Source organism: Canis aureus, chromosome 3, assembly GCF_053574225.1.
Source record: "Canis aureus isolate CA01 chromosome 3, VMU_Caureus_v.1.0, whole genome shotgun sequence".
Taxonomy (NCBI): Eukaryota; Metazoa; Chordata; class Mammalia; order Carnivora; family Canidae; genus Canis; species Canis aureus.
The window spans coordinates 48,250,304-48,264,624 of NC_135613.1; the positions used below are offsets into that span (position 1 = coordinate 48,250,304).

The 14,321-nt window shown below is 57.1% G+C and overlaps 1 protein-coding gene across 1 annotated transcript; it reads right to left on the reverse strand.

Moving 5' to 3' along the window:
* Positions 1–294: 294 nt before the first annotated feature.
* On the reverse strand, positions 295–13,236 carry B9D1 (B9 domain containing 1). The gene is made up of 7 exons (XM_077892435.1): positions 13,042–13,236; positions 11,303–11,371; positions 9,115–9,226; positions 4,504–4,600; positions 3,320–3,382; positions 897–964; positions 295–608 (listed from the first exon to the last, which is right to left on the reverse strand). Exons 1-7 carry the CDS (start codon positions 13,102–13,104, stop codon positions 466–468), a joined length of 615 nt encoding a protein of 204 aa, XP_077748561.1. The 5' UTR covers positions 13,105–13,236; the 3' UTR covers positions 295–465.
* Between the last annotated feature and the right edge of the window lie 1,085 nt (positions 13,237–14,321).

Sequence of the window (14,321 nt, forward strand, 5' to 3'; positions counted from 1 at the left end):
CCAGAAGGCTTGGGTGCCGGCAGCTTCGGGCCTCTGGGAGGACTTCTGCCGTCCTCGGGGCTGCAGGCCTGGGGGCCAGCAGGGGACAGGCTGGGCCCCCCTGCAGCTCCTGTCGCCAAGGAGGAGCGTGTGTGGCTGGAAGAAAGGCCACATGGCCGACAGTGGTGGAGCCAGGCCTGAACCAGACTCACATCCCAGTTGGGCCATCGTGTGGATCTCGGGGCAGCCGTGTCCCCTGAGCAATGCAAGGATGGGGGCAGTGCCAGATGGAGAGGCGGCGGCTCCAGGCCTGGGTTCTGTGAAAAGGTGATGCTTTATTATCAAAATCCGCCCCAGCACCCCCCGAGGCTGCACGTCAAGCACATGGATCTGTGGCCGGCTCTCCGGAAGGACAGCCCTGTGTCACCTGAGAGCCACGGGGCCGGATGCAGTGGTGGTGGTGGTGGCCGTGGCCGGTGTGTGACTTCACCGGGGGAGGCCCTGTGCTTGGCTGGGCCCTGGGGTGCCCTGCGTGTCGGGAGGCCCAGTGTCGTAGCCCAGCTTCCTCATGTCCTTGGTCACCACGTTGAAGAGGAGAGTGACAAAGCCCTGGGAGTGGACGCGGGTCACTAGGGAGAGGACGCCAGCCATCAGCCAGGTTGCTATGGGGATGGCTCAGCCTCCATGGTCTCTCCTGCCTGGCCCACACCCCCCACCAGGAGGTACGGGGGCCGCACCTGGACAGACAGTGGGGTGAGGGGTGTGGGGGGTAGGAGGGTGAGTGCTGTTCCACCGAGAGGCCTGGGGCTGCTCCCACAGTCCGCCCAAGTGCCTGGCTGTTCCTTGGCTTGCATCCTGTCCCTCCCATGGCAGGGACGGGGGTTGGGGAGGGTGATGGTGAGGAGACCAAGCCTTACCTTCCCGGCCTTCCCCCTGAGCCACCACCTTGGGGTCTGTGTACTCGGGCCGCCGTCCCATGAACCAGCTGGTTAGACAGGAGAACCTGGGTGAGCAGATCCTCGACCTGGCTGTCCCTCACACCCGAGACCTAGGCTCCCTCCTGGCTTTAGAAACCAGCAGCCCTCCTCCACCCCTGCCCCAGGGCTGGGTCCTGGGCCGAACCTTCCCACGCCAGCTCCCCCTGCCGTGTGTGGCATCACGGAGGCCCGGCAGGCTTCTACTAGGCCTGTGCTGTTCTCGGCCCCCCCATCACAATCACCCACAGCTTTGAGGGAGATGTGGGGCTGGGGGCACAGAGGGGACAGCGGCTGGGTGCGGGCAGCGTGACCCCCTCCGTCCTCCCAGGGAAGGAGGGCCCTGTCCCGGAGTTCAGCATTGGCATCCTTGGGGTGGGTAGAGAGGTCAGCTCTGTGCTCTCCACTTCCCTCTCCATAGTGTGGAATCCAGGACAAGTCACTTGCCACCTCCGAATCCCTGAACCCCAGTTCCTCTCATGTGTACCCAACGGTACTGAGCTCACGGGGCTCCCGGTGAAGGCACTTGGTCAACTACCAGGTGAAACATCAATCCTACCATTTACAGTTCTCACTCTGAGATTCACGATCCTCTGACCCACAGTCACAGGGGAGGGCTGTGGCACTGGGGGCCCCCAACAGGCCGCTGTCAACCTGCCCCTCCCAGGGGCCCCACTCTGTAACCACCCCCCTTTCAGAGGCTAAGGGCAGTGCAGGCACTTGCCTGAGGCCACAGGCAGCCAGAGCCAGGGCAGCTCCTTCTGGAGCAGCAGCCTCGCCTCCAGCGCACCCACTCGAGCCGGAAACAATCTAGGTGCACATTCCTGGGCAGACTCGGGTGTGCACCCGTCCAGGGGAGGCCGGGAAGGCAGCTGCGGGCAGGGGGCTCCCCGCGGGCACAGAGGCCCCTCTGTGGTCTGTGGAGGTCCCCGCAGTCCAAGAGCAGGCTCTGCCCTGTCTTCTTCTAAAGTGGCTGACCTGGGAGAGCTGGCAGGGCAAGGCCACCCTCCCAATGAGTGCCTGGCACCCTCCCCAACCAGGAGGTCCTTGGCTCCACGCTGCAATCTCCCCTTGGCTCAGGCCACCCTGAGCCGCCCCTGGTCCCTAGCTGAGCCCTCCAACGAGGGTACCAGTGCCCACTGGTGCTGCCCAGGGGTGGGGTTCTGGCCCCGGTCTGTACTGGACAAAGCAGTGACTGTCCCCTGCTGTCTGCAGGCTGCATGGACAGCCACTAAGGAGGCTCACCTCCAGAGACAGAGGGGGATTGGAAGTTAGGGTTCCAGCCAGGTCGGGGTGGCGGGCCACCACCTGTCTGCCTCAGTTTCTCCATCCAAGGAGTGGAGCTCTCCAAGTCACGGGCATAGGAAGCAGTCACTGTGAGCCAGGCACCCCACAGTGGTGCCCCGGCCAGCACAGCGGGGTGGGCTAAAGCCCCAAACCCTCCCATACCCACTGATGGGCACAGCCCTGTTTTCCTAACAGCCCAGCGGGGTGGGTGTTGTCCCCTCAAGCTGACACTGGCTCAAGGCACCTTCCCATTACGCTGGCCTCTGGAGGGGCTTTTGGGGGTGGTGGGATTCCCCCCCTTCCAGGCCTCAGAACTCAGGCTTCCTGGGCCTAGGCCCAATGCAGTCCCTGTGCCCAGCAGACCCCTGGCTGAGCCTCACTCCAACACCTTGGGTGGTCCTCCACTTGCCCACATCCAGCTGTGAGCAGAGGGCCCATTCCTGGCTGACCACATGAGGAGCAGTGGTGGCTTGTAGCCGAGCCAAGCTGACAGGAGCTTCTGTACCCAATCTTGGGACAGCCAGCCAGCCAGGGCCGGGCTGGCGGGCCCTTTAAGCTCAGACTCGGATGTAGTAAGGGGCAAGAGGCTCCCTGCCTCCCTGGGGTCTCCCCACCTTCGCCTTGCTTGCCACCCCTGGGCCTTGCTTGTGATGCTTGCAAAGCCTGGAATGTTCCTTCCCCAGATTGCCCACACTGGCCCTCACTTCTGCTCGACTTTCTGCTCAGATGTGAAGCATTTTCAAACAGATGGAAATTGCCCGTCAGGATTATTATTACAGTTCTGTTTGGCTCTTATTGCCGTATCCTCCTGTGTCCCACCTCTTTAATATCCTATTATGTGACAGGCTTATCCCCATCTGACAAGACTATTGGCTCTGACACCAAGGTTGGTAACAGGACCTAGGGTAAAGGTGTGCAGCCTCAGGCAGCTCCAACAGCGGCTGAAGGGAGCCCTGTGGCCCTGAGAAGCCCCATAGCACCCGTGTCCACGTGTCCCCAAAGACAGTGGCTGGAAGATCCCATAGGGTGACCTGGCGAATATGCCATTGCTCTGCAATGGTGACGTGCAGAAAACTCACCTCGTAAACTTTTGCAGCTTAGATGTGGATTCTGGGACAAACATGGGGATGGTCCTTTTGTGCCTGAAACAAATGTTCTCATGGACAGATGTGCTGAGTAGCAGGAGAGAGATGGAACTTCCCGAGACTCCAGCTAGCAGGAGCACTCAATCAGGCAGGGCCAAGTCCGAGCCAAGGACAGCCTCCCAGGCAGGAGTGCTGTGTGCAGGGGGTGAGGTGGAGGAAACCGGGCCCACCTCGCACAGCCCAGAGTTCGGGGGAGTCTAGTGGCTTTTAAAGGGTCTGGAGGATGCTGAGGTGTCCAAATCCTCTACCATCTGTGATGTGGGCAAAGTCCCTGACCATTCCCTGGACTACTTCCCCTCCTCCCCCAAGTGCGGCCACCTGCCCCCATCTGCCCTCATTTTTTTTAAAACTTATTTATTTATTTATGATAGTCACACAGAGAGAGAGAGAGGCAGAGACACAGGCAGAGGGAGAAGCAGGCTCCATGCACCGGGAGCCCGACGTGGGATTCGATCCCAGGTCTCCAGGATCGCGCCCTGGGCCAAAGGCAGGCGCTAAGCTAAATTGCTGCGCCACCTAGGGATCCCTCCCATCTGCCCTCAGAGCCTGGAGTCCCGCCCCTCTCCGCCCGAGCCCTCCTCTACACTCACCTTCCCTCACATCTTGCACTTTCCATCTCAGCAACAATACTCAGGGCATCTGGCTGTTCCTCCATCTCCCTCCACCTTCTCCAGACAAACTCCTGACCTCTGTGCCCCAGATACCCTGTGTCTACACTGGTCACTGTGCTTCGCACAAAACAGCCGCATCTCTCCATCTGTGGGGGCTCCCAAGGAAGGGCCCAGGTGGTCACACAGGATGCCAGCAGGGCCGGGCACACAGGGGCACTTGGGGGGCGGGGGGCTCGTTCGTGGAACAGAGCCGGGGAGACACAAGAGGAGCAGACTGAGCATCTGAACCATAATCGCAGACCACCTATGCACTCTGCAGCTGGACCCAGTGCTCCCTCCTGGGGCCTCTGACACCCCCCCACCCAGCCTGCCCCCCAAGCTGAGCTGCCCAGGCCCCTGGGGACCACAGTGCACTCCCAGCCCCGCTGGGGGTGCCCTGGTCCTAAGCCAGATGGCCCAGCAAGGGCTGGACTGTGGCTCAGGGGCCAGGTCAGAGCCACCACCTACCTGCCAGGTGAGAAAGGCACGTGCACTGCCCCGTAGCCTCGGACCACATCATTCCCAAACACATCTGGTCCATACACACTGAGCACGATCTGTGGCCCTTGGGAAAAACAAGACAGGGGGTCAGCAGGTAGGGAAACTCGGGGGGAAGGCAGGGTACAGAACAGGGATGGCCTAGGGGCGGTGGGCTGCACAAGGGGCAGGGGTGGACGTGGGACACCCCCCTTCTCCCTGGAGGGCTTCTGCTGATCCAGAATCTGGGGAGGTGGGTGGGGATAGCAGTTGGGGGCACATCCTGCCAGCTAGGCCCCCTGCTCAGCCCGGATGCCCAGGGAGTCACAGGGCCAGGATGCTGTGCTGATCCTGTACCTTGACAAATGCAGGGAGTACCCACCCCCGAGGGCACTCTGCTCCTCTATTCAAGGCACAGGGACCCAGCTGGGAAGTGAGCAAAGGGCCACCTCTTGGGAGCCTCCTTTCTGATGGGGTGGGGAGGGGGTCAGTTTCCAGCGCCTACTGCATGGGCTTGTGGGCCAGAGCGGCTGACTTCGGGGTTCTGTGGGAGAGGTCAGAGGGGAAAACAGACCTCCCATGCACTTTCCCTTAAGTTATCACACCAATCACACGCGTTCCCTGTAAACACTGAGGTACATCAGGTCCTTTCCTCTGGGTCAGTCCTCTGAGCATAGGGGAGAAACCACTTCCCAGGTGACAGGTGAGGCAGGGGAGGCCCAGGAAGCCATCCTGCCAGGCTGACCCTGCGGTCTAGGACATGCCTCAGGCAATCCCCTCCCCTCCTAGCCTCCTGGTTCCCTCCCCCCTAAGACTTGGAGATTAGCGACTGCTGCAGAGGGGGTGCTCAGCAAGTGTCAGGGACAACAGGTGTGTGTCCTTCCCATCACTCCCCCTCCCCCAGAGGCAGCCACTGTTTTGACTTGATGAAAGCACTGCTTTTAACGCTTCCCTGCCAAAGAATGCATCCCAAACACAGATTTGGTTTTATCCTTTTTAAAGGAAAGATTTTATGTATTTAATTTTGAGAGTGAGAAAGAGCAAGTGAGCTAGCAGGGGGAAGGGCAGAGGGAGAGAATCCCAAGCAGACTCCACACTGATTGTGGAGCCCAATGCGGGGCTTGGTCTCAGGACCCTGAGATCATGACAGCAGACACTTAAGCTAATGAGCCACCTAGGTGCTCTGGTTTTACCTATTGAAAAAAAAAAAAAAAAAAACTTTATACAGATGGAATCATACAGTCTGTGTACTGGTATCCAGCTTCTTTAGTTCAATGTTTGGGAGATTCATTCGAATTGTGTTGTGTATGAGATGTCACTTTTTTTTCAGTGCTAGAGAACATGCTAGCTATGGACAGACCACGAGGACATGGTTCACTCCTGTGCCGATGGACATGTGGGTAGTTTCTCCTTGGGGGGCCCCCGGATGGTGAGACTATGAGCTCTCTGCCACTCTGCTGAAGCTCTTGCCCCATGTGTGCACGTTTCTGCTGGGCATGCCTATCCACACAGGGTATGCATACATTCGGTCTGAAAACAGAACATGGAGCTGTCTCCCAAAGGGCTCAGGGGGCGCCTGGGTGGGCTCAGTCAGTTAAGTGTCTGCCTTTGGCTCAGGTCATGATCTCAGGGTCCTGGGATTGAGCCCCATATCTGGCTCTGCACTTAGCACTGACTCTGCTTGTCCCTCTCCCTCTGCTCTTCTGCTCTCTCAACAACAAAAAAAAAAAAAAAAAAAAAAAAAAAAAAAAGTCATCCCTTACTTGATATCATGGCTCTAGTGTTCTATGCTCTCTTCCTAAAGTTTTCCTGCCATCCACCTGGAACTGACTTTGGTGGATGTATGGTACAAAGCAGGGCACAGGGTTTCACGTCCTGTGCATATCCCGTGGTCCCAGCACCGTTTATCAACAGGATCCGCTTTCCCTTCATGCCTCCCAGTGCCCTTTCTCAGGAATCACCTGTCTACACAGGCTTAGGTCTGGCTCAGAGCTCTCTTTGGATCATTTGCCTATCCTTGGGCCTAAACTACATTGTCTTCGTTATTCTGCTTTATAACTCATCTGAAGTTCAATATGTAGTACATGTTACATTTTGATATTATTGTGAAGAATTTCTTTTTAAAATATCACTTTTAGGGGCACCTGGGGGCAGTCCCTGCTCAGCGGGGAGCCTGCTTCTCCCTCTGCCCCTCACCCTACTCGTGCTCTCTCTCAAATAAATGAAATCTTAAAAATAAAATACCATTTTGAATCACTTTTTATGGACAAGAGAATACATATCCTATTCATTTTTATACAAAAAGCCACTGGTTTTTTACTATTTCATATCGGGCATTCATGCCAATTTATTATTTCTAGTAACTTATCTGTAGGTTATTCTGCAAATTCGACACACATAATGCCACCTATGAAAAGCAACAGTTTTATTCTTCCTAATTCCTATGCTTTTGTTTGTGGTGGTGGCAACAAGGAAATCTTTCACCATTTCACTTAGAAAAGGTGATGTTTGCTCTAAGTTTTTTGTAGACAGTCTTTATCCAATTAAGAAAGTCTCTTTCTACGAGTGCCTGGGTGGCTCAGTTGGTTGGGGTCCAACTCTTAATCTCAGCTTAGGTCTTGATCTTGGGGTCATGAGATAAGGCCCTGAGTTAAAAAATAAAAAAGTTTCCTCTATTCCTAGTTTTCTAAGTGTTTATCATGGATAGATGTTGAGTTTTATCATGGTTGCTTCATTATGGGGATGATTATGACTTGCCTTCTTTTAAAGCACTGAATCACGTTGGTTGATTTCAGATATTATATAAGCTTTGTACCTCTGGAATAAACCATTCTTGTTCCATCCCTTTTACACCCTGCTAGATGTGGCTTATGATTATTTAGTTTGGGGTTTTTTTTTTTTTTTTTTTTTTTAAAGATTTTATTTATTTATTCATGATAGTCACAGAGAGAGAGAGAGAGAGAGAGGCAGAGACACAGGCAGAGGGAGAAGCAGGCTCCATGCACCGGGAGCCCGACGTGGGATTTGATCCTGGGTCTCCAGGATCGCGCCCTAGGCCAAAGGCAGGCTCCAAACCGCTGCGCCACCCAGGGATCCCTAGTTTGGGGGGTTTTGCAACCATGTTCCAAGGTCTGGAATGATCCAGAGCTGGGCTGCTCCCACTTCTCCCTTCCTCCCAGGGTGCAGCAAGCACTTCGAGGTCTTGAACCATTTTCCTGATTCTTGTGCCTCGAGCCCAGAGCAGCTGTCAAAAGCCTCGATCAACCTCTGGATCACCTCTGGTGGAGTCAGCTAATTCTCCAAGGGGCAATGTGAGTGAGATCACATCTCTAGATTTCTGTTTTCTCCTAGATCTTGGCTGGGTAAATCTCCAATACTTTGCTGGCTCTCTGATGCCTTCAAATAGTTGTGTTTGTTTTCACTTTTTATTTTTGAATATTTTATTTATTTATTTGAGAAAGAGTGAGAGCCAGAGAGATCACAGAGGGTGGGGAGGAGGAAGCAACAGACTCACCGCTGAGCAGAGAGCCCAATGTGGGGCTCAATCCCAGAATCCTGAGATCGTGACCTGAGCTGGAGGCAAATGCTTAACTGACTGAGCCATCCAGGTGCCCGTGTTTTTACTTTTTAATACTATATTCGCCTCTCCTAGGCTTCCTCAGCAGCAGGAGACTGGGCCATAATCTAGTCCTGCTCCAGGAAACCTACGGAAGCATTCTGACTTGTGGATAATGACAAGATGGCAGTCTCAGCCCAGGAGGACCTCCAGGCAGCCCGTTCCAGACCCCCCACGCCCAGTAAGCCTAGGCCCCAAACTACATGCCGCAGAAAGGTCCAGACTATGAAATCAGATGGACCTGAAATCCAATCCATGCTCAGCTACTAGATAGATGGCCAAAGGCAAGTGATGTCACTTTTTTTGCATCAGTTTCCTGATGTGGAAAAAGAAACCAAGAGCAATCTATCCACCACATAGGATTAGGAAGCTAGGATAAGAGCACATGGGGTGAGTATTCACAGCCCCTCTGGAGCTAACCCAGGCCTTTACATGCAGTAGGCGCTTATTAAGTAAGAGTGAATAACTACCAGGCAAGACACACAGTAAACACTGCAAGCAAGGAGGGTTCTGGGGAGGAGGTCAGAGATGGCAGAGGGAACAGCACAAACCAAAGCTCAGAGAGGCGGCTCAGGGGTGTGCACAGGAGGTGCACGTGGCTTTGGTTTGGCTGGAGCACAACACGTAATGGCAGGTTGAGGGCCACCAGGGTCAGGCCTGCCGGCTGGACTACAACATCCCAAACCCAGGCTCTGCCTTCCCCCGGCACAGAGGCTGGAGCCTCACCTGACACCCCCTGAGCTTCCTAAAGGTCAGCTCCACCACCAGTCCATGAGCTGGGGTGGGGGGGGACACATGGAAGGAAATGGCCAGGTGGCAAGAGAGCACATGATGATGCTGGTACACAAGGGCCCAGGAATTGGGCAGAGAAGAGCTGAGAGCGGACAGTGGCGGCAGGATAAGGCCCAGCTGGCCCTGGGGGCACCTCCCCGACCCGGTCCCTGCTGGGGTGGTGGGGGAGGAGGGGGCAGGCCCTGCAGACTCACAGCCATAAGGGTTGGTGCTTTTAAAGGTGACATCGATGGGGAAGTTCCACACCAGCGCTCGCCGCACATCTTGGCTCTTGGATGTGATCTGTGAGATGCCCTCCTCCAGACCCTGTGAGGACAGTGACTGTGACATCTGCTGCTGACGCTCCAGCTGCCACACCCCTGCCCTTACCTCGGTGGCCAGGTGGGAGGGCTGGTTTTCTCCCTGTCTTCTGGCAACACACTGTCTTCCGCATGACGGGGACTCAGAGCTAATGGAGCAGCTCCTAGGTGTCTCCAGCTTTTATTTGGAGCCAGACAACCTGGAGAGCTGCCTGGGCGCGAGTTCATTGGGCGTCCCCTCAGCTGAGGAACTGGCCCCGGCAGGTTGTTCCCTCTTCCAGCCCCAGCCCTTCACATCGGAGCCTGTGTGCCTATGATTCTATCAAGAAACTGTGCCAACTTGGCTTCTTCCTCCACCCGCCAACCCAGTTGGAGCTCCCCTGCTGAGCAAACTCCTTGATCAAGCCGTCCATACTCACTGGCTCCAGCAGCACCAGTGACCCCAACGTTGCTCTCTCTGTGGACAGTTCTCTGTCCTCAGTTTACCTGACTCTACAGCAGCACTGGACACAGCTGGTGGCTTTCTGACGCACTCCCCCTGGGTGGATTCTGGGACACCATATGTCTGACTTTGGGTCTTACCTCCTCACAGCGGTGAGGGTGGGGGCTCTCAATGTTGCTGTCACCACTTCCTCCTTCATGTGGAAGCGTCGTGGGGCTGATTCCCAAACCTGCATCCCCAGTCTGGTCCCCATCTCGGGCCTCCAGGGCAGCATGGCCCCACCTCCACTGCTGACCCTGCACCTCCCCCCGGGTATCTGGGGGGAAACCTCAACCTCAACACATGCCAGGCTGAGCTCTGGAAAGTTCTCCCATAACTGCTCTACCCAGTCTTCTCACCGAATGGCAGCTCCGATCCCAAGTGCCCAGGCTAAAAAGCTTGGTGTTATTCTGAACTCTTTTCTCTCACACCCCACATCTGTCCAGGAGGGAACCCTGTTGTTTCCATCTTCAAAATATACTGGAAATTCAACTGCCTGTCACCCCCACCCCACCCATGGCTGCGCCTTGTCTGCGCACTGTCTTCACTCCTCTGTTTCTGGTATCAATCCTTGGTCTCTCTGCTTTGGCCCTTGCTTCCCATCTACTCTGAACACAGAAGCCAGGATGCTATGGAACACACAAGGGGGGTCACTTTGTCTCTGTCCCAGACTCTCTGAGGGGGTCCCATGTCTGAGTGAGGCCGTGGTTCTTTTACTGACTCACTGTGTCCTACAAGGCCTGTCCCATCCTCAACCCCCCTGCTCCATCTCCAGCCACTCTCATCCCTGCTCATGCTCTTCACTGGCTACACAGGCCTCCTCCCTGTGCCTTGGGCATGCTGGGCACCCCAGGCACGTTCCCACCTCAGGGCCTGTGCACCTCTGCCCTTTCTTGTTGTTGTTGTTGTTGTTGTTTTTTACCTCTGCCCTTTCTGCCTGCACAGTTCTCCCTACGGACCTCCGTGTGGCTTGTTCTCTTCCTGCCTTCACCCTTTACCCAAAGTTACCATCTCAGGGAGGCCTTCCCTGGCCACCTTACCTAGACTCCAGCTTCTCTCTACCCTCCATTCCTCCCTTCCTGACTTTACTCTGTCCCCGGCACTTTTTCCTAGAACATATTAGAACATCAGTACTTATTGTCTACCTCGCCCCACGAAACTGGGACTCTGGCCTGGCTGTCTGTGGAGACAGATTGCTCTGAGGCCGGTCTTGCAAGCAGAGCTTCTATTCGGCCTCTTGACTTCCCAGAGTCCTCCTCATGGGCTAGGAGAGGGACAGAGGACCTACCGCCCAGATACTTCCAGGCTGGCCCTCAGGGGTCTGTGCCGCCCACACATTCCTCTTTGCTGCCAAGTGCAAGTTCCCAGGACAGGGTGTGTGAGCGACCGCAGCTTTGATCAGGAGCCTGAAGGTGGCTGCTCCACCTTCTCTGCTCCAGCTTTACCAGGAACAAAGTCATGTTTGGAACCCCCTGAGCTCGGTGTCTACCTCTCAACAGTTTCTGAACTGGAAGACGAAGGGGTATGGTGGACATCGACACCTTCAGAAACCCCATTAAGCATGGAGGCTGTGAGGGAGGGAGGCCCAAGAGCCCAGCTTACCGCCGTGGGGGCCCAGTCCTGGCCGTACACAAAGCAGTACTTGCAGTAGAGATCATCATACTCAGGAAACTGTAGGAAGAAGCACACACAGGTTCTGTTTACAGGGATTGTGGAGGGGGAGGCACCGCGGTGGCTAGCTAAGGGCAGCCAATAGGGATGCTGACACTGGGTGCCTGGGGTAGAGTCTAAGAGACAGCCGGGGATGGGGACACGGAGTTCAGTGGAAGGGTTGGGGCCTGAGATGTGGGAGTCCAAGGGACAGTCCCAGGCTGCAACCACCTTGAGCCTTTGCCCAGGCTCCACCTTGTCTGACATGCCCTTCCCATTCCTTTTTTTTTTTTTTTTTTTAAGATTTTACTTATTTATTCATGACAGACACAGAGAGAGAGAGAGGCAAAGACACAGGCAGAGGGAGAGGCAGGCTCCACGCAGGGAGCCCAACGTGGGACTCAATCCCAGGTCTCCAGGATCATGCCCTGGGCCGAAGGCAGCGCTAAACCGCTGAGCCACCGGGGCTGCCCTGCGCGTCCCATTCCTCCATCTGGCAAACTCCCTTTCATCCTTCAAAACGTTCTAAGGTCCACCCCACCCCCAGCTCTGTCAGCCCCTGGTCCTTCCCTCCACCAAAGCTTTGATACCTCCTTTATTTCTGTCAACCCTGTTTGACTGTGAAGAGGGAACAAGTGCAATGACCTTTCTGTGTCCCCCAGAGCCTGGCACAAGGGGGCACAGAAGAGATCTAGGGAACATTGCCGAAGTGAAAGGATGCTATCAGGACATGAAGTATACACAGGGCTGGAGCTCAAGGCCTGGAGAGAGGGAGGAACCCAGAACTGAGCAGGAGGCACAGTGGGAGTGGCATGGGTGCTGACAGAGCAGAGAGGCATGATCCAGCCCAGCCAAGGGCCCCTAATGGGACAGAACAGAAGGGAAGGCAGTCTTGGACGCTAGGCCAGGGGCAGGTGGACAGGGTGGGAACACGGGAGCATTATCCCGATGAAACAGGGAGGCAAGAGAGACCTAGTAAGAGGTCCTGGCAGAGCTCTGCCCAAACCATCTCACTTAATCCCCACAATACAATAAATACCATCTTCCAACAGCCTGGAAGGGTAACGAACCAAAGTTTTGGTGTCAGGCAACCTGGGTTCAAATTTCAGCTTTGCCACTCCCTTTGGGCAAGTGTCCCCATCTGTAGAATGGGGATGCTAGTAACACCCACTTCCCAGGGTTGTGGTGAGGGCCGAATGCGCAGTGCTGGGCACCGAGTCCGGCACGTGGCGAATTCGTGGTGCACTTATATGCATGTGAATACGACAAATGGGTCTCCCCAAGTGTAGGCGATGGGGAGCAGCGTCCGCGTCGGTCAGACCCGACAGACCCTCCCCGGACCTCTCCACCACCCCCGTCGTTGGCGCACATTCACCAGGTCGCCTCCATCCTAACCCAAATGCAAGGACCTCAGGGTTCAGAGTGCAGAGCGCTGGGGGGCCGGGGCCCAGCAACCCGGGCGAGTCTCCGCTCCTCCCCTTACACCCGCGTTAGGCTCCTGCCCGGGACTCCACGGAGCGGACACGAGCAGAACCAGGGCTCACAGGCCTGGTCTCTCAGACGCTGGTTCCCGTCCCCCGCCTGACCCGACAGACGCGCCTCTCCGGGGCCACGCAGCAGCCCGGGAGGTGGCGGGACGGGCCCCCGCGGGTGGCTGGGGGGAGGGCGGGCGGGGGTCCCCGGCCGCTCACCTGGGCGCTCTCCACCTGCCCGTTGACCATGAGTAGGAAGACGCTGGGGCCCGCGGCCGCCATGGCAGGGCTGGGGGCGCAGGAAACGACCCCCGCGGCGCGCGGGGCTGCTAAGAGGTGCCGGGTTGCCCTGGAAACCGACGGCGTGGCGCGTGGGACACATTTCGTGGGAAGGCACCTTCGCGAAAGAAAGCACGGGTGCGGCAGTGCGCAAGCGCAGCCGGCGGTTGGGGGCGGGGCGGGGCGGGGCGGGGGGCGGAGCTGGAACGGTCCGCCCGCGGTGTAGAAGCTGGCCGCGCCGCCGCTCGGGTCACACCCGCAGGGCGGAGGCGCGCCCTGCCTCCCGCCGGCCGGAAGCCAAGTGGGGCCGAGGCCCTCCGCCGCGAGGTGACGCTGTGGCGCTACCGGGGGGACGGCGGCGGGGACGCGCGGAGGGGAGCCTGCGCGGTGCAGCTGGGTCGCCGCCGCGAGTGGAGGTGACGCGCGCGAAGGCCGCGAGTCGGGCCGGGGCCGGGCCGCCCGGGTTCTGCGGAGTCCCCGGTTGGGGACTGCGGCGGGTCAGGGGGATGCCCCCCTGGGGCTTTGAGGCCCCTGCCCCCCACCAAAAGTTTATTAAACAAACTGGGGAGGGCCTCAAACAACCGAGTTACGGCTCCTCGGTGTGAAAGGGGGAAACGGAGGCCCACGGAGGAGCAGCACCTGGCATCCCAGTCTTCCAGCCGTCGGAGGAAGACTGAGCCAGAACCCACGGCACTGCCCGGTTAACCCCCTGGCCGCCCCGAGTGGTCATAGCTTCGGTTAACACATCGATCCGGTTCGTCTTAGCACACACTGTGGTTTGTATTTGCACGTTGATCACTATCCTGACTCCCCTCTCTAGGCAGCCCGCTGTTCCATGAGCCCAGCGGCCACGCGGATCTTGAGTTCTAGTTCCCTGGCACATAGAAGCCCTGGTAACAGTGCTGCATGAATGAATAATTGAATACATGGCCACTACTCAGAGAGGAAGCAGATTCCCAGGGGAGGTGGCTGGGCCACAGTCACAGCAGCAGGTAAGTCGCCGAATCAGCATTCACATCCAGGACTAAACAGGCTAAAGAGCCTCACTGCCTCCTCTGTCTGGTCCCAGGCCAGGTTGTCAAAGTGGCATTAGAGACCTTCTCTCTGATCCAGGAAGGGATGCACAGGTGTGTAGACTTCCAGGAGGCCATGCCCCCAGCAGGGACCCCAGGGGGTGGTCCCACCGTAGCCAGCTGCTAGCTTGGAAGCAGACCAGGGGG

What these genes read in the sequence shown, in the direction of transcription:
- B9D1 (XM_077892435.1), bottom strand. Translation starts at nt 13,104, where the DNA reads ATGGCGGCCGCGGGCCCCAGCGTCTTCCTACTCATGGTCAACGGGCAG. An exon ending in GGCAGGTGGAGAGCGCCCAG is followed by an intron (nt 11,372 to 13,041) that starts GTGAGCGGCCGG and finishes TTCTTCCTACAG; the next exon opens with TTTCCTGAGTATGATGATCT. An exon ending in AAGCTGCAAAAGTTTACGAG is followed by an intron (nt 965 to 3,319) that starts GTGAGTTTTCTG and finishes CTGTCTAACCAG; the next exon opens with CTGGTTCATGGGACGGCGGC.